This window comes from Taudactylus pleione, unplaced genomic scaffold (genome assembly GCF_031769625.1).
Source record: "Taudactylus pleione unplaced genomic scaffold, aTauple2 ptg000437l, whole genome shotgun sequence".
Taxonomy (NCBI): domain Eukaryota; kingdom Metazoa; phylum Chordata; class Amphibia; order Anura; family Myobatrachidae; genus Taudactylus; species Taudactylus pleione.
In genome coordinates this window covers 4,813,805-4,832,775 of record NW_028284839.1, presented here as the reverse complement: position 1 = coordinate 4,832,775, position 18,971 = coordinate 4,813,805, and the positions used below count along the sequence as shown (strand labels likewise).

At 49.9% G+C, this 18,971-nt stretch overlaps 1 protein-coding gene across 2 annotated transcripts in view; it reads left to right on the top strand.

The window, feature by feature from the left end:
- The window catches only part of ICMT (isoprenylcysteine carboxyl methyltransferase), a 33,972-nt gene that overhangs the window by 9,493 nt on the left and 5,508 nt on the right, over nt 1-18,971 (top strand). Inside the window, exons 4-5 of one of the 2 annotated variants that reach the window (XR_015869851.1) lie at nt 2,477-2,694; nt 14,596-17,641. Coding sequence is in view for 1 of the 2 variants with exons in the window: in XM_088447746.1 (XP_088303872.1) it covers nt 2,477-2,694; nt 14,596-14,778 (401 nt within the window). In the remaining variant the exon portion in view is untranslated. Of the gene's footprint in view, nt 1-2,476; nt 2,695-14,595; nt 17,679-18,971 lie in introns of those variants that run through there. The other variant, XM_088447746.1, reaches the window with a different exon arrangement.

The following is an 18,971-nucleotide window of genomic DNA, read 5'->3' as shown; positions in this document are numbered from 1 at the left end:
AGGTTCGCCTGTCCCTTGCGTGGTGGTTACAGACGACCCACCTCAACAAGGGACGTCCGTTCTGGGTTCCAAATTGGGTCCTGTTGACAACGGACGCCAGTCTTCGGGGCTGGGGAGCAGTTTCGGGTCCACACTTGTTCCAGGGCAGGTGGACGCCGACAGAAGCGGAGCTTCCAATAAATATCTTGGAACTCCGTGCGGTCTTCAAAGCTCTCCAGCAGGCACAGCGGTTTCTCCAGGGTCGCCCGGTGCAGGTCCAGTCGGACAACGCTACCACCGTGGCCTACATAAACAGGCAAGGAGGAACTCGCAGTCGGGCGGCTCTCGTAGAGGTCTCTCGGATCCTGGTTTGGGCGGAGCGCAATCTTCCGGCCATATCAGCGGTCTTCATCCTGGGAGTGCTAAATTGGGAGGCGGACTTTCTAAGTCGCCAGGACGTTCATCCAGGGGAATGGTCCCTGCACCCGGACGTTTTTCAACTACTGGTGGACAGGTGGGATCTTCCAGAAATCGACCTCATGGCGTCCCGGCACAACAACAAGTTGCCGGTGTACGGGTCTCGCACAAGAGACGAAGGGGCGTCTCTGGTGGATGCTCTGTCCGTCCGGTGGACGTTCCGGTTCGCATACCTGTTCCCTCCGGTCTCCCTTCTTCCACGGGTAATCCGGAAATTCAAACAGGAAGGAGGGACGCTCCTGTTGATAGCTCCCGCGTGGCCCAGACGGCACTGGTTCTCAGACCTTCAGGGTCTGTCCGTGGACAGTCCTCTGCGGTTGCCGCTACGACCGGACCTTCTGTCTCAGGGTCCTTGCCTTCACCCGGACCTGACTCGGCTGTCTTTGACGGCGTGGCTGTTGAGACGGCCATGCTGAGGTCCCGGGGGTTTTCCAGCTCTGTGGTGCGTACCATGTTACGAGCTCGGAAACCGTCTTCCGCGAGGATATACCATCGCGTGTGGCATACGTTCTTCCAGTGGTGTCGACCGAGAGGTTATGCACCGCGGGAGTTTCGTCTGTCTCGGATTCTCGCCTTCCTGCAAGCGGGACTAGATCATGGGCTTCGCCTTGCTTCTTTGAAGGTACAGGTTTCGGCCCTATCTGTCTGGTTTCACCGTAGGATTGCTACAATCCCGGATGTGCGCACCTTTATGCAGGGTGTTCTCCGCATTCAGCCGCCCTTTGTTCCACCTGTGGCGCCTTGGGATTTGGCTGTGGTCCTGAGGGCTCTCCAAGGACCGCTGTTTGAACCACTGGGCTCAGTGGATCTTAAATGGCTAACAGCTAAGACTGTTTTCCTTCTGGCCATTGCTTCGGCCAGACGTGTTTCTGAGTTAGGGGCTCTTGTAGACCCCCTTTCTTGGTTTTTCATGGGAACAGGGCAGTGCTCCGCACTCGGCCCGAGTTTCTTCCCAAAGTTGTTTCCCAGTTTCATGTTAACGAGGAAATAGTTGTTCCGGCCTTTAACTCACCGGGTCTTTCCGTGGGTGAGGCCTCTTTGGATGTTGTGCGGGCCTTAAGGACTTATGTTGACCGCACTTCTTCGTTTAGGAAGTCGGACGCTTTGTTTGTCCTCTATGGCTTCCGTAAAAGGGTTGGCCTGCTTCAAAGCAAACTTTGGCAGCCTGGATCCGTATGGCTATTTCTGAAGCTTCTCTTCATGAAGGCCTACCGGTCCCTCCTTCTCTGAAGGCTCATTCCACTAGGTCTGTGGGTCCTTCGTGGGCAGCTCGACGTGGTGCCTCGGCAGTTCAGATCTGCAAGGATCCTCTGTCCATACCTTCGTGAGGTATTACAGGTTTGACACCTTCGCCTCTCAGGATGCTTCCTTCGGGCGGCGGATTCTCCTTTCTGCACAGGAGCGTCCCCACCCTTAAAGGATACTGCTTTGGGACATCCCCAAGGTATCCTGTGGATACCCTATGGACCCTGAAGTAGAAAATATGAGATATGGTAAGAACTTACCCTTGTTATCTCTATTTCTACAAAGTCCATAGGGTTCCACAGGACTCCCGCCCTGTCGCACCTGTGCTGCAGATGGGCTTTGCTCTGGTCACCGGTTTTCCGTCTCCCTCTGGTGAGAATGTGATTCTTGTATGTGTCCAGATCTTTTTTCTTTCTCTTCCTTCTCCTTCTCCTCCTCCGGCCTATGGCTTGATAACTAACTGAGGTGCCTTGGCTCGGGGGCGGGGTATAGGAGGGGGACCCTAGTGCATCCTGGGAGGCTGAAAAGCTTAACTCTATGGTGCCCAGCGACTGACGTCACACCTATACCCCAAGGTATCCTGTGGAACCCTATGGACTTCGTAGAAATAGAGATAACAAGGGTAAGTTCTTACCATATCTCATATTTTGTCAAGTTCTGCACAGTAACTGCACCAAGGGTGAAACCCTGAGTACTGTGGGAATGGCCATTACTGGCTCATCACTTGTTCATCTTTAATTGGAGTCGGTGTTTTGGTTTTGTCCTTGTTTTGCAGACATGAAGCAGATCACGTGGCTGAGTGTTATTGGATTGATCATGGTTTGCTTCGGAGAGTCTCTGAGGAAATCCGCCATGCTCACAGCCGGCTCCAATTTCAACCACATCGTTCAGAATGAGAAATCGGAATCGCACATGCTGGTGACCTCTGGTGTCTACTCTTGGTTCAGACACCCATCGTACGTGGGCTGGTTCTACTGGAGCATCGGCACCCAGGTAATGTCCAAATGTGTCCACATATAAAGGAAGCAACAAGCTGTTAAAATTATAGCAAAATGCCAAATCCTCTATCCCGTCATGGAGTAAATGCTCTAAAATTGCTATTGCAGAGCAACCAAAACAAGGGTAAAAATGTGCATATCCCCTAACAAGTGTGCATAAGTGAAAGGGAGACTGTAAGGGGTAAGGAAGGATTAGACCTCCTCAGTAGCTGTGATTAGGATATGAACACGTATCATGACATTGTTGCCACAGAATGAAGGCAGTGCAGCTGCTCAGCCTCTTCACTAGGCGAGACCTGTTATTTGATGTGCTGTAGCGTATAGGAATATAGGTCTCGTCCGATATATGTACAGTACCCTTATGCGGGGTGTGCCTTTCGCCCCGTCTCCTGTGCAACCAGTCATATTCTGTATAGAGGGTGAGGGGCTGCATCCTTTACCAGAGTGTCAAGGGATGCTCAGCAGTGTTCTCCCCAGGCTATTTTATGCGGGCACGTCGCCCGGCAGAAACAGCCTGCCGCCCGGCACTTTCCCTCGCCGACCCCCTGCTGAGGAACGCTGGCCTCTGAAGTGACCGGAGGCTAAAGAAGCCTCTGACCGTTTCAGAGGCAAGCGTTCCCAGTGATGCACTGCACGGGTGACGTCATGACATCACCCGCGATGTGAGGAGCCTGCCCCTCACGCCTGCTGGATCTAGTTAGATCCAGTCAGAGCGAGGCAGTGGGAGCGCGAGCGTGGTGAGCAAGTTAACGTAAGTTCTTGGCTGGTACCGGGACCAGCCTGGAGGCACTGCATAAGGGACACTATTTAAGCCTGGGGGCACTGAATAAGGGACCAGCCTGGAGGCACTGCATAAGGGACACTATTTAAGCCTGGGGGCACTGAATAAGGGACCAGCCTGGAGGCACTGCATAAGGGACACTATTTAAGCCTGGGGGCACTGAATAAGGGACCAGCCTGGAGGCACTGCATAAGGGACACTATTTAAGCCTGGGGGCACTGAATAAGGGACCAGCCTGGAGGCACTGCATAAGGGACACTATTAAGCCTGGGGGCACTACATAAGGGATTTGTGTGGGGGTACTACATAGGGGCACTACTGGCATTGCATAAAGGCAAAGCAAAACTACATTGGGCAATGCATAAAGGGGAAAACTACAGGGGGCACTGTATAAAGGGCACAAATACAGGGGGCACTGCATATGGGGATAACTACAGGGGGAACTGCATAATGGGCACTTTTGACTGAGAGCCAGTGGGGGAACAGCTTGAGACCTGTCGGGCTGGAATGGTAAGGGAGTTGCCCCTTTTCCCGGTGCGTGCAGAATTGCGAAGGCTCCCACCCGGCTACTTCTTCATGCAACCTGGCTGGAAAACAATTCTGGGGAGAACACTGCTCAGATCATCACATAAAATGATCTGTATTCATCCAGTAATATCTGGCCAGTAGCCTCAGTAGTTATATTCTGAGAAGGTGTGAGACGCTCCGTCAGAGGCTTGTTACTACAGGATAAGATTGCGTAAGATTTTGGATTTTGTTTTTGTATTATTCCGGGAACCCCGTAGCTTAGCGTTCTGTCTTTGTTGTCCACTCTTTCAGCCTCTTGTTTAAGGGGGAAACATGTATAAAGCCTTGGAGAGAGATAAAGTGAAGACATTGCCTGAAGCAACCAATCTGCTTCTAACTCTCATTTCTACTTCAGGGTCCATAGGGGGTCCACAGGGTTGACCTTGGGGATATAGCTGGATCAGGATCCATGGGCACCACACAGTTAAGCTTTTAGCTCCCAGGATGCACTTGGGTCCTCCTCTATATCCCGCCCCCGAGCCACAGGCACCTCAGTGTAAGCTGGTGCCCGGCCGGAGTCGGTCACCGCGCAGGGGGGCTGCAGGAGCAGCCCCCAGAAGCTTTTTATTTTCTAATAGATTTTATTTATTTTAGTTTCTCTTTTTACTACAGACGGCAGCGAAGGGCTGTCTGTACAGACGCCCACGCTGCCGCTCTGATCCCCGACTGGCGCCGCGACGCCAGTACTGATCTGGGGATCGCGGCGGGAGGACAGAGTCCGTACTAGCCGGACTCTGTCTACCTCCCAGGACTGCTGCCGGAGTCGCCGGGGATTCAGGTAAGCCGCGCGTCGCTGGCTAGTGGCGGCGCGCGGAATACCTTAAATGCAGTCCTTTAGCCTCCGGTCCTGGGGACAGACCGGAGGCTGCTGGCAGTGGCGGCGGGCCCCCCCATAACCCGTGGGACCACTAGACCACCAGGGATAACCGGCAAGCGGGAAGCCAGCATCCCTGGGGTTAATGGCCAGCCAGGGGAGGAAGCCTTCCCTGTTCAGCGGCTCCTCCCCTCAGCTCAGCGCGCTTTTCAGCCTGCATGTCTAGCGTCCCTGAGCTGCAGTTCACTCGGCCACTCCTCCTCTGAGGTCTCTGGCGGCCATTTTTTTTCTACATGTGGCAGCGCAGATCCCTCAGGGAGCACGCGGACCGGTCCCCCTGTGTACCTCTCCCCTGTTAGGACGGCGTACACAGCACTATAGCCCTCCCAGACACTGAATCTGGGCGGTTGAGTGTAGTGTAAAGGTGCAGTGAGTATATCTTCCTGCATGGTATGTGACTTTTGCTAGTGCTGCTGTCTGTATTTTTCTCTTATTACTGTCAGCTTATATCTATCTCTTTCCTTCTTCCTTAGCCCTACAGGTGTGGAGGAGGGGCTTTTCTACTAACCTCACATATATAAATCAAGTATTTGTGAGGTCTGTCACATACAGTTGTGTGCTACACAGTGCCATATTCAGGACTGTTGTTTAGCACACAGGGAAGTGCAGTTCTTTTTTCCTCTATTGCCATATATATTGTGTCTGTACATTATATTTGGTCATGTCTGAGGGTGAAGTTGAGCACTCCGGGACTCCAGTGTTGTTTTCCTGCAGGCGCTGCTCTGCGGGATCACATAGGGAAGAGGCATCTCTGGATGGCCTTTATGAGCGGTGTCAGTTGACTCCTGGTCAATCCAGACCCCCTATGACACAGGAGCCACCATGGGCTATGTTTTCACAGGTGCTGGTGTCTCTGGCGGACCGCCTTGCGGCTACGTCTGCTGTCCCTACGAGGACTCTGTCCCAGCCTACCATTTCCCATTACCAGTGTACCCCGCAATTATTGCAGAGTTCCTCTGGGTCACAGACTGTGGACCCTTATTCAGGATTGCCTATCTATTTTCAGGCCACTCCTGCTACACAACAGTCTGTGGTGCCTTTCCAGACCAATGTGGCAGCTCCTCCACCATGGGTGGACGTGCTCTCCAGTTCAGTCCAGAGTCTGGCAGCTGCATCTTCGACTTTTCAGTCGATGCTGCACAATGACAGGTCTGCAGGGGCGTCTAAGCGTGCACATAAGTTGCATGCGGTGCAGATTTCGGACACTGAGGGGTCCTCAGATGAGGGTGATGTCCAGGACGACTCCGATTCGTACACCTCGGCTCAGGAGTTGGAATCTAGGTCGTCTATTAATGTACGAGCTCTGGTTAGGGCGGTGCGTGCCATTCTCCTAATAGAGGATGAGGCACCTGATCCTAAGTAGACATTCCCTAGTTTAAAAAAAAAAAAAAAAACTAAGGTGACTTCGGCGGTATTCCCCCTATCTGATCAATTAACGGATCATATGGCGGTGGCTTGGCAGACACCCAGTAAGAGATTTGTGCCTCAAAAGAGGTTGGCTTCCAATTATCCATTCCCGGAGGCGCATTGTAGGAAGTGGGTAGCTCCACCGGCGGTGGATTCCCATGTCACACGCCTTATTAGGAGTGCTACGCTGCCAATACCGTCAGTTTCCTCGTTAAAGGATCCCACGGACAGAAAGGTTGAGGCTTGCCTTAAGTCTAGTTATTCCCTCTCGGGAGCAATTGCTCGCTCGTCCATGGCCATTTCCTGGGTGGCTAAGGCCATTGAGGGTTGGGCCAATGCCTTAGGGGACACTTTTCCTGAGGATACTCAGGAAGTCCAGAGGGCATTACTAGGACAGATGAGTGATGTGGCTTCTTATATTGGAGAAGCTTCCTTGGACGCTAGTCTGCTAACCTCTAGGGTATCGGCTGCGGCTGTGCATGCCCGCCGCTCCTTATGGCTGAGGTCCTGGAGAGCAGACGCTGATTCAAACAAGGGCCTGGAGGCCTTACCTTTTAATGGGGAATTACTTTTTGGTCCAGACTTGGATAGGATCGTGGATAGACTGGCTAGGTCCAAGAAACAAGCTTAGAGTGCCAGGCGTCCCTCTTCCAAACAGGAAGATAAGCCTTCCGCCTGATGGGACGGGCCTCCCTCTGGGGGATCCCAGAGGGGAGGCCGACTTCTTCAATTCGCCCAGAGCTGGTTCAATACCACCACCGATGCCTGGGTGCGAGAAGTGGTCTCCTAGGGGTACGCCCTGTCTTTTCGGCGCAGACCGCCTCACCAGTTTTTCTGCACGAGTCCTTCTCAGGACATAGCCAAGGCTATGCTGATCAGGGAAGCTATAGACTCCTTGCTGACTGCAGGGGTCATTGTACCTGTTCCACAATCTCAGCATGGGATGGGATACTATTCTGCTGTTTCTGGTACAGAAACCCAATGGCTCCCATCGACCCGTTCTAAATTTAAAGTCTCTGAACAGGTTTCTCAGGATTCCCAGGTTCAGAATGGAAACCTTGTGTTCCATAATTCTGGCTATGGAACCAGGGGATTACATGGTCTCCCTGGCTATCCAGGACGCTTACCTCCATGTGCCGATAGCAACGTCACATCAGAGTTGTCTGCGGTTTGCTCTGTTGCACTGTCACTACCAGTTCCGGGCTCTCCACAGCGCCGAGGGTGTTCACCAAGGTGATGGCAGGTATGGCTGCCCACCTTCGGAACCAGGGGGTACGGTTGTTAGCGTATCTGGACGACCTCCTATTGCTGGCAAGCTCTCCGGAGGTTCTGCTGCAACATCTCCAACTGACGGTGGCTTGTCTGCAGATGCACGGGTGGTTAATAAATTGGAGGAAGTCATCCCTGATCCCATCTCAGCAGATGGTCCATCTGGGGGCCCTCCTAGACTCTCATCAGCAGCGGATCTTTCTAACTCCAGAAAAGGTATCTTCCCTACAGTTGCGGATACGCAGTTGCCTGGATGGTGCCAGTCTTTCGGTACACTCGGCAATGAGAGTGCTGGGTTCCATGGTGTCGGCATTCGACATGGTGGAATTTGCCCAGTTTCACTCCAGGCCTCTGCAGAGGCTGATTCTAGCAAACTGGAATGGGTTGCCTCACCGGATCCGGTCACAGACGCTGGTGCTATCTCCGGATGTACGACAGTCCCTGAATTGGTGGCTTTAAACAGCTCACCTCCTCGAGGTTCGCCCCTTTTGGATCCCGGACTGGGTTCGGCTCACGACAGATGCCAGTCTTCGGGGTTGGGGGGCGGTGACAGGCTCCTTGTCACTTCAGGGTCGTTGGACAGCGAAGGAAGCGGCTCTCCCCATCAATGTTCTGGAACTAAGAGCCGTGTACAGGGCTCTGCAGTCGGCCGGCACCACTCTTCACGGAAGGGCAGTGCAAGTGCAGTCAGACAACGCCACCACGGTGGCGTACATCAATCACCAGGGAGGAACTCGCAGCCGGGCTGCGATGGCAGAAGTGTCTCACATCCTAACCTGGGCGGAGTGCCACTTTCCAGCGATCTCTGCAGTCTTCATTCCCGGAATCCTCAATTGGGAGGCAGACTTCCTCAGCCGTTACGACGTGCATCCAGGGGAATGGTCGCTTCATCCAGAGGTATTCCAACTACTCATGGACAAATAGGGACTGCCGGAGATGGACTTGATGGCCTCTCGTCACAATCACAAGTTGCCCGTGTACAGGTCAAGAACAAGGGACGACGGCGCCAGTCTGGTGGACGCTCTGTAGGTCAGATGGACGTTTCAGCTGGCATATCTGTTTCCTCCGATATCCCTTCTGCCTTGGGTCCTGCGCAAGTTCTAGCAGGACGGAGGCACTCTGGTACTGGTGGCCCCAGCGTGGCCAAGACGTCCGTGGTACTCCAACCTACAGAGTCTGTCCATCGACGTTCCGTACCTTCCTCCTCAGCGGCAGGACTTGTTGTCTCAGGGGCCCTACCTTTACCCGGATCTGGGTCGTCTGTCTTTGACGGCGTGGCTCTTGAGACGGCCGTCTTAAGGTCCCGGGGCTTTTCTAGTTCCGTTATTTCTACCATGCTGAGGGCACGCAAGCCTGCTTCTGCAAGGATTTACCATAGAGTGCGGCACACGTACTTTCAGTGGTGTGAGTCCAGAAACTTATGATCCTCAGGTATTCAGAGTTTCAAGGATTCTGGCTTTTCTTCAGTCGGGTTTGGACTTAGGTTTACGCCTTTCCTCTCTGAAGGTGCACGTGTCTGCTTTATCGGTTTGGTACCAGCGTAGAATTGCTATGTTACCGGACGTACAGACTTTTTTTTTTTTCCAGGGTGTTCTCAGGATTCAGCCACCCTTTGTGCCTCCGGTGGCACCGTGGGATTTGGCGGTGGTTCTTTGAGTTCTGCAAGGTCCTCCCTTTGAGCCTCTTGAGTCAGTTGACCTCAAATGGTTAACGCTTAAAACTGTGTTTCTCCTGGCTATTGCTTCAGCAAGGAGGGTTTCCGAGTTGGGGGCACTTTCATGTAGTCCCCCCTTCTTAATTATTTTCTCCAGGACAGAGCAGTGCTTCGCACTCGTCCTGAGTGTTTACCTAAGGTTGTCTCTAAGTTCCATATCAATCAGGAACTGGTGGTCCCAGCCTTTCAGTCCCCTGATCTTACAGCAGGGGAGACTTCGTTGGACATTGTCCGTGCTCTCAGAGTTTATGTTGATCGGACTGCTTCTGTTCGAAAGTCCGACTCCTTGTTTGTCCTCTTTGGTTTTCATAAGAGGGGTTGGCCTGCCAACAACCAGACTTTGGCCCGTTGGTTTTGTTCTGTTATTAGGGAGGCTTAGATACGAGAGCATTTACCTGTTCCAGCCTCTGTTAAGGCTCATTCCACTCGTTCTGTGGGCCCTTCTTGGGCTGCTAAACGTGGTGCCTCAGCTGTTCAGCTGTGTAAGGCAGCCACTTGGTCTTCGGTTCAAACGTTTCTAAGATTTTATGCGTTTGACACCTTTGCCTCTCAGGATGCATCCTTCGGGCGCAGGATTCTCCTTTCTGCACAGGAGCGTCCCCGCCCTTAGTTGAACTGCTTTGGGACATCCCCAAGGTCAACCCTGTGGACCCCCTATGGACCCTGAAGTAGAAAACAAGAGATATGGTAAGAACTTACCTTTGTTATCTCTGTTTCTACGAAGTCCATAGGGTCCACAGGGCGCCCGCCCTGACGCACCTGGCTTCTAATGGGCTGTGTTGCTGGTCACCGGTATTTCCGTCTCCTTTTTCTGTGAGTATGGTTTCTTGTGTGTTCCAGTCTTCCTTCTCTCTGTTCCATATTCTCCTCCGGCCTAGGCTGCTTACCAACTGAGGTGCCTGTGGCTCGGGGGCGGGATATAGAGGAGGACCCAAGTGCATCCTGGGAGCTAAAAGCTTAACTGTGTGGTGCCCATGGATCCTGATCCAGCTATATCCCCAAGGTCAACCCTGTGGACCCTATGGACTTCGTAGAAACAGAGATAACAAAGGTAAGTTCTTACCATATCTCTTGTTTTATCTAGCACAGTCTGAAATGATAGATGCAGAACGCTTGCTTTGGGTAACTTCTCGGCTTTATCTCTCGCTGCAAGGCTTGATCACTCTCCCCCTTATATCTGTTAATTATTTGCGGTATAAAGCTGAAGGCGATTTTTCAGACGTTGGTATCAAAGCTCCTTCTGTAGTTCTTATGTGATGATCGTCAGAACGCACTTGTGTAGGGGATATCCTCAGGAAGTATTCTAATCTACTAAGTGCAATTCTTAGGGGACAGATCGAGACGTCTATATGACTGTAGAAATGGCGCAGAGAGGAGTAGCCGATAACAGGACAGGCCTGCTAGGTGAGTGTAAAGGACTTTCCTGGCAGCAACGTCTGCCGCAAAGCTTTGGATGATGGTGGATACGTTTGGTGAGAGAAGCAAAAGCTAAGTAAGAAGGTAGGATTTGGGGTGCGTAATGGCCCTCCTAGGGAGTGCAGTACAGCCTGGGTGACTGCTGGTTGTACCCAAAGCAACAACCTTGAAATTACAGAAATAAAAATTAATGTAGAACACTCAAGGTGCTGAAACCAACCAGGTGCTAATCAATAACCGAATGGAGGAAATAAACTTCCCTTAGAGTTCACAAGGTCTTAGCTAAAGGGATCCACCAATCCCCAATAATGTCGAAGACCATAAAATAAAAGGAAACAGACAGAGTAATACAGTACTAAAAAGTACACATTTTATAATCACAACTCAATCATTTCAAGGTGGTAGTGGTGGGGAGATTGGTCCAGGGGATGTTTCCACATTTGGGACAGAATGGGTCCCCTCCAAGCCCTATCGGGCATCTGCGATAAGGGGAAGAGAAATGTGTGTGTTTCAGTGAATGTGGCTGAAAATCTACCTAGTTGTATTCTCAATGCGTTTAACGGGATGTAGTCCGGATCCCTGCGGTGACCATCCCAACGGCCACATTAGCGTCTTCGGAATCCCGACGGTCAGTGACAACAGTGAGTTTTAGGGTTAGGCTGCAGTAGGGGACGGTTAGTTAGGCTGCCAAAGAGGATGGTTAGGTTTAGGCACAAGGGGGAGGGTTTAGGTTAGGCTGCAGTAGGGGACAGTTAGTTAGGCTGCTAAAGAGCATGGTTAGGCTGCCGGAAAGGTGGGTTAGGGTAATGGTTAGAATGCTCACCAACATGCGTTGGGATTTTGACCGTCTGGATTCCGCTGTCAGTATTGTGACCGCCAGGATGGTCACCGCCAGGATATTGTACCCAACCCCTTTTTAACATAAGGCGTGTAGTATAGTCAAGTTTCAAAATGGGCCTTATTGCTTTGAAAATATTGTCTACAGGTTTGCTGTCGTTATTTGAAACCGAACTGCAAGAGCACCAATAGAACCCATGCAGTATTAGCGATCTAAGCCTTGCAGATCAGTCCGGTTCAGCCTATTGTTGTTAGGTGCTCAGTTATTGGAGCAATGTTTTTGAAATCTATAGGTGACGACATTGACTGGTTAGAGAAGATGCAGATGCCCACTGCTTAAGAGAATTGCCCACTAAGCGATTTTGACTGGCGATTGCACGATAACGACGTCGTTATCGTGCAATGGCTTGCAAAACGTCCGCAAATCGGGCACTTTATAGTCGGAAACGACCAGCCATGCGCGTGCACGCTGGTCCTTTCCGACATCAATCATCGGGCAAACATGCTGGTCAAACCTGACGATAACGTCAGGTTCAGTATGGTGCCAGATGATTGAGCCTGCACTGAACGTCTGCTCGTTCAGTGCAGGCTCATCACAGACATAGAAACGACAGCACGATTACAATGTCATAATCGTGCTGTCGTTTTTATGGTCTGCTAGTGGATGGGCAGCATTACATAATGAGGAAGAAAGGCTACAGAGACAGCAGCTGAAGTGTCTCCATGTATTTGATCATGCTGCATAATATGTAAATGATTTTATTTGCACAAAGCCAATGACCAATCATGCGTCCTTCCTGAATTAGACCAACCACTCTCCCGATTCCTGTAAGAGGGCTTGATGTTGATCCCTCCCTTGGAACGACCTCCTTTTGCTGTATTTAGTGGAGTCTCGCAACTGACTTATAACTGGGACCACTGCCAATCACCCCAGTTGCCGCTTACGCCTCTCCGCAGCCAGTGAGGTGTGACTTACACTGTTAATGAGTTCTGGATTCTGATTGGAGGAAGACAACAGTTACATTGAGGGAACATTGGATGTGCACAGACTTGCTTCAGGATAGGCACAGGAGCAAACTGCTAATGACAAAACCATGTATTAGTAGCATAGAGAGCAGTGTGGCAGAATGATGGCATTACTGGCGTGTACCCGTTCTCCGCTGGTAATCGCCAAATTTATCACAACTGAAGAACACTGTCAGCCTAAGGACATGGCGGTGATGGAATTGAGAAGATATAGCAGCCTTCTTCCACTGACTGCTTTCACTTCTTGTACATCATTGTCCTTTTGCTAAATGGGTTGGGGCAGATCGTCTGTGTGCTAAGTACAGAAGACCATGTTTTATCTACTAGGATCCTAATAGCCCGAAGATAGCTATAATCACCCGACAATCCCTCAATGAAACAGAACAGAAAGGGACCACAGTATTACAGGTATAATGCAATATACTGTACATTACCAAATAAAGGAACCTGTTTTTAGCACAGATGAGTGAAATGAATTGGACTGAGGGAGCAAAGAACCAATAGACGATAATCAAACCAGAGACTATTACAAAAGGGGAAGAAGCGTGGAGTACTTGAAGCCCAAAGTTTCCATGCTGTATCTGTTAAATGGAGGAGAACATTTTCGGACGGGAAGGAAGATCCGATCCCTTCCAGTATTGGGCAATTGCTGCCTTAGTGGCTATTAGAATGTGGCCAATAACATATTGGGTACGAGATAGGACAGAGGGGGTTGGGGAATGTAGAAGAGCTATCTTGAGAAGTAGGGGCAGAGATACTGCAGTAACCGGAGCCATTAAATCAAAAATCTCTAGCCACAGTGATTGGATTATTGGGCACGACCAAGAAATCTGTAGCAGAGAGCCTACCATGCCGCAGTGTCTTCAGCAGAGCTTAGAGGAGAGGCGAGCCAGATGTGATGTGGTCGTTCAGGAGGAAGATAGGTTCTTTGGATAACCCTAAATAACATGTCAGAGTGATTAATGTATTTAGACATTTTGAAAACATTTCTGAACAACACTTCCCAGTGTTCGCTAGATAGTGAAATATGAAGGTCCTCCTCCCATTTAGTTTGGCTAATTTGTGCTCCTCTATGGAGGACAGAAGTGTTATACCAAGAAGAAACTCCACCTCCTAGGAGATAAAAGTAGAACATTTTGACATTGGATGGGGTGAAGGTTGTGAGTTAAATGTTTTAAAAGATATCTAGTGAAGGATATGTAAATATGTAAGCTAATCATGTGTAAGGGTAGAGAATTGTTCCTGAAGATGAAGAAAAGTTTTAAAACCGGACCCATCATAAAAATCCCACATCGGCCGGATACCTAGAATATACCACTTATCTAACTCTAAGTCAGGGGTCGGCTTAGAACCTGCTAAGGTAGAAACATTCACTGAAGGAAGCGTAAACTCGCCAAATAATCGTATTCAATTATTCCACACTTTAACCTGTGAATCTGATAGGCTGCAAGTTTAAGGGATGAGGGGGGTGCTGGCTGGAGAGGTCTATATCAGGTCTTGCCAGGGGAAGGGCTGACAAATGAGGCTCTCAATTTTCACCCAAGGTTTAGGGGAGTAGGGAAGGCGCCAGCCCCGAACCTGAGACAAAAGGCACGCTTGTTGATACATTGTTAACTTTCACTTTGAAGTGTAATCAGCATAATTTAATAGTGTTTATTAGATTTGCAGAATTTTGCTGTGTTTTGCTTATTTAGATTTTTGTTTTGTTATCTACCGCGGAGTACGCGCCATGTATGAGACTTGTTTAGGCAGCTCTGCGTTCGCTCTAAATTAAACATTAACAGCTTTGTTCTGTCTGTATCCTATTTATGAAATGTTTTTTTTATTAAAAGTAAACTATCATTTTTGTTTTAAGTGAAAGCCCCCCTCCCTTTGTATATTTTATAGATCATTTTGATAGTGTCTCTATGAACCATTGTTTTGTATTCGCCACTTGCCTTTAATAATTTTTTTATTTTTTTTAGTGCCGATGACCCAGAATTCTCTTTTTTTTTTTTCCCCCCAGGTTTTGCTCTGTAACCCAATCTGCTTAGTTGGCTACACTCTGGCCTCCTGGAGGTTCTTCCGAGAACGGATCGAGGAGGAGGAATTCTCACTGATCCATTTCTTTGGAGAGCAGTACTTGGATTATAAAAGGAACGTTTCCACGGGTTTGCCGTTTATAAGTGGCGTTAAAATGGAGCTGTAATGCGGTACTGCGGCACGAGACATGTTTCCTGTACCGAGGATGTTGTATACGCATCTGCCCCAGGCAGCCAGCACATACATCGCCTGTACCGCTGCTCTATGGAGAACCACTCGATGGCAGTTTTACATTTGTCCTGTAAATTAGGGTTGTTGATTAAGGGCTATGAAGCTTCACAAATACAGGACCCGAATAGACAAAGGATTTTTGCACATCGATCTTAATAGTCCCAGTGGCTCTTTCAGTAGTCCTGACTTAAATAATTGTACAGGGTGGGGATCAAATGTTATACCTCGCACAGGTGCCGCATTCAACTTTTTTCTATAGAACTTTTTTTACGTCTTACGAACATCCGATCCACATGGATAATGCATAGTCCTGTTTCTAGTTTATTTATATGCATGAATGTTTAAAAATGCTGGTTCTTAAAGCACAAGAACCATGCAATGTTACCCCGAAATATTGGTAAATGGCAAACCTGGGGCCCACAAAGCTTTTATTTTATTTTGTTGGTGTTATTTTGAGCTTCAGCAGTAAACCGATGTGACGTTCCCATTGACGGACATTGCGCTTGTAACAGAATGCCTTGGGCAAGGAGGTTTATCAATACATTCTGGTGGCACTGGGAGCTTCCTGTGGAAAGGTTCTCCTGTTATTTCTTTTAATCCATCATCTGGGTTTGCCGACTTTCTCTAATAAGAAAATGATTAGTGTATCCTGCTATTATAGAGAAATCTTATTCCATGTCTCCTAAAGGAAGAGTATCACTGTTTTGGAAATCAAGATTTAATGATGCGTCATTCAAATTATATCAAGGAGATGTGACTGATTTGTTCAACCTGCAGGTGTCGCTGTTGCTGTAAGGAAATTTAGCTGACGGTGACTTATTTACAGTAGATGCCACAGTGGCCCCTGCAGACCATAAGGAAGTACTGCACTTAAGAAAAAAAAAAAGAAACAATCATGTGAAATGGATGAAAGATTTTACAAAAGAAATTGAATGTAAGATTTTATTTGAGAAAGAAAATGTCTAGAATATAATAGACTTGCATTTTAAGTGAACCCGTTGCCTAGCGCAATTGGAGGCCACCGTTTGGTGGAGAACGCTGCCCCGTCGTTCGTATTTCGGGGATGTCACAGGTTCCTATTGAATTGATAAGCTGCATTCTTATTACAGTGGCGATGTCATTGTTGGGGAATTGAACACTGCACGTTACTGATACTTATATATGGAGAGAGTTTGATTCTTTTTGTTACCTTTTTACATGAAACATTTGGTGTTTTTTAAGCTGCTACGGTTGCTGCCAAAACGTTGTACCTACCCCAACAAAATGTAGGTCGGCGTGTTGGCTGTAATGGAGTGGGGGCAGGGTCCAGTGGTTTAGACTCTTGTCCCTTAAAGTGTGCCATCTAGTGCCCTTGCACAGTCTGTGTCGGCCCACCCCTTTGGTTATGTCGGGATTCTAGCTGCTGTTAACCGTAGGGACTCGGGAAGGCATTGCAGGCGGTGGTACACCAGAGGCAAAAACAGAAAGTGCTAGCAGATAAGGGGGACACACTGATGCACCTTTATAGAATATGACTATCTCCTACATTTACCAAGGTAGAGCGTTTCTTACTGTAAGTTGCTGCTGTGTGTGTATTCTCTGGCTCCATTGGATGTAGGCGACATTGTGCAGGACATAGATGAGCATTCATAGAAAGTAAACTTCGCATGGCAGCAGTTCTTCGGATACTTAATATGTAAATGTTCAGTCATTTTCATGTGCACTTTAAAAATTGATCCTGCGATATACATGTTACCTTACACAGATTAGAGTCCACGTGTGGGCTAAGCCATGAGAACGCAGCCTATCGCGCCTCTAGGAACCAGCGCTGTCGCTGAGATACTGGGGTCCAGGGAATTCATAGGCTGCACCGTCTTGTTCCTGCCTGATCCCTGTTCTCTTTGTGCATCGGGGTACTTGGGAATCTACCCCTCCCCCCGGAGCACCGCCATGTCCGTTTTCTCCACGCTGGTTGCTGTTACATCAGCCACACTACAAGCACTGCTCTGAAAACTGTGTCTTAACGCAACTCCATACAGCTGCCATTGAGTGTAAGTTCCATTGAAGTCTCTGCTGCAGGTTTTCCTTAAAAAACCTTAAGTGGGTGGAATTTTAGGAATTTCCCTACGAGGAAGCTGGAGGGGGGATAATACTGATTCAATCGGATTATTCACCTGTAAATGATTATAGCAATCCTCGGTTATGGTCTTTTAATGGAGTTCCCGAGTTGAGGAACCTATACTGTCTCTATGGACGGCAATGGCGTACACGGCGCTGAGGTCACAGTGAAACAATGTCATTGTGATTCTTGCATAACTCTACTGTCAGAGTTTCACAGTGGCACAGAGTAGAGAGCAATGGGCCACAGCACTGTGCTCCTTCTGTCGTGGTTTCCTTATGTAATGCTAGTGTGTGTCCTTACTGATACTCAATCGCTGAGTCTCTGCAAGCGATCTCTGTGCACTTAGCTGTAGTACTACGTATGCTTGGGAATTACTAGCAGCACTTTCATGGTTTGAGGTCCGGGCTGGCGATCTATATGGGGGGTATCCACAAGAAAACCTATACCACTAACAATAGACCCTGTAGAGGCATCTGCGGAGCATTAGTTGAGATTTCGAACAACTTTGGTCATTGTCCATAGGTGTAATGGATGAAGTGGCTTAACAAGTCAAAGTACATATAGCTATGCTGGAGATTCCCATGTATGTTACAGAATGTTAGTGTATATCTCCCAACCACAGGACCCCCTGCAAGCACTCATCATTCTTCTGTGGCTGACCAGAGTACTGTGACATTTCTACTTCAGGGTCCATAGGGTATCCACAGGATACCTTGGGGTATAGGTGTGACGTCAGTCGCAGGGCACCAAAGAGTTAAGCTTTCAGCCTCCCAGGATGCACTAGGTCCCCCTCCTATACCCCGCCCCCGGGCCAAGGCACCTCAGTTTAGTTTGGTGCCCGGCCGGAGTCGGGTGCACCTGTTGGAGTGGGGGCTAGAAGAGCCCCTGAAGCTTTTTCTTCATGCAGCTGTGGCTGCACATCTGGATGAACAGCATGGACAGTCAGTCCTGACGTCCATGCTGTCTTCCCTACACCCCGCCGGTACCAGAACGCCGGTACTGATCCGGGGATGCTGGTGGGCGTCTGGGGTCACAGCTAGCGGTGACCCCAGATGCTCCGGACCATGGCCGGATTCAAGGGGGACAGAGGTAAGCAGCGGGGTCCCGCGGTGGGTCCCCGCTGATCACATGGTCCTAAGTCCCCAGGCAGGGGGCTCCCTGGGGACTGGCTGCAGCGTGGAGCCAGGCGACCAACCTGCGCTTCCACTACCCCCTGGGACAGCGGACCGCAGCAGAGCGGTAGCGCTGCGGCGTCCCAGGGGTTAAATGCATGCCAGGGGAGCGCGCCTTCCCTGTCTCACAGCCGGCGCCTCCCCCGCTGCACACAGCCCTCTCTGCACTGTGCTGACTGGTCCTGTGTCAGCGCTCCTCCCCCAGGCCAGCTTCTCTCTGCTCCTCGGCGGCCATCTTCTCTGCAACGCATGGTGAACGCTGCTGGAAGTCTGGAAGGAAGCATCGTGGTCTGGGTCCCCCCGCATACCTCTCCTCCGCTGTGGCTCAGGTCTGTGTATGCAGCGCTGTGTCCTACCAGGCCCTGTGTCTGTGTAGTTGAGTGATCAGCGCTGTTAGTGCAGGAATTGTTATTTTTCTGCATTGTATGTGACTGTGCTAGCGCTGCCTGTAACTTTTCTTCTCTAAACTGTCAGCTTTATTACTGTCCCTGTTCTTTCTGCTAAAGCCCTTGCGGTGCGGTGCTGCAGGGTGGTCTCTCGCCTATTTAATACTTAATTGGTGAGAGAGGTCACATACGTGGTGCCATAATGTCTGAAAGTGATTTTCCCCTCCGGCTACAGTGTACCACGTGCAAAGTACCGTTAGCGGAGGGGGAGGGTAGCGCGGAGGGCCTTTGCCGGCAGTGTTTGTCCATGGCGCGGCCTATTACGGTTACAGCACCGGTACAGGAGCCGCCCTGGGCTTGTTTCGCTCAGGCGTTAACAGCTTTAGTGGGCCAGTTAGCTCCGCAGCCCGCGTTTACTCCGATGGGTTTGTCCCAGCAGTCTGTGGTGTCGTCACCCATGCAGGGGTTC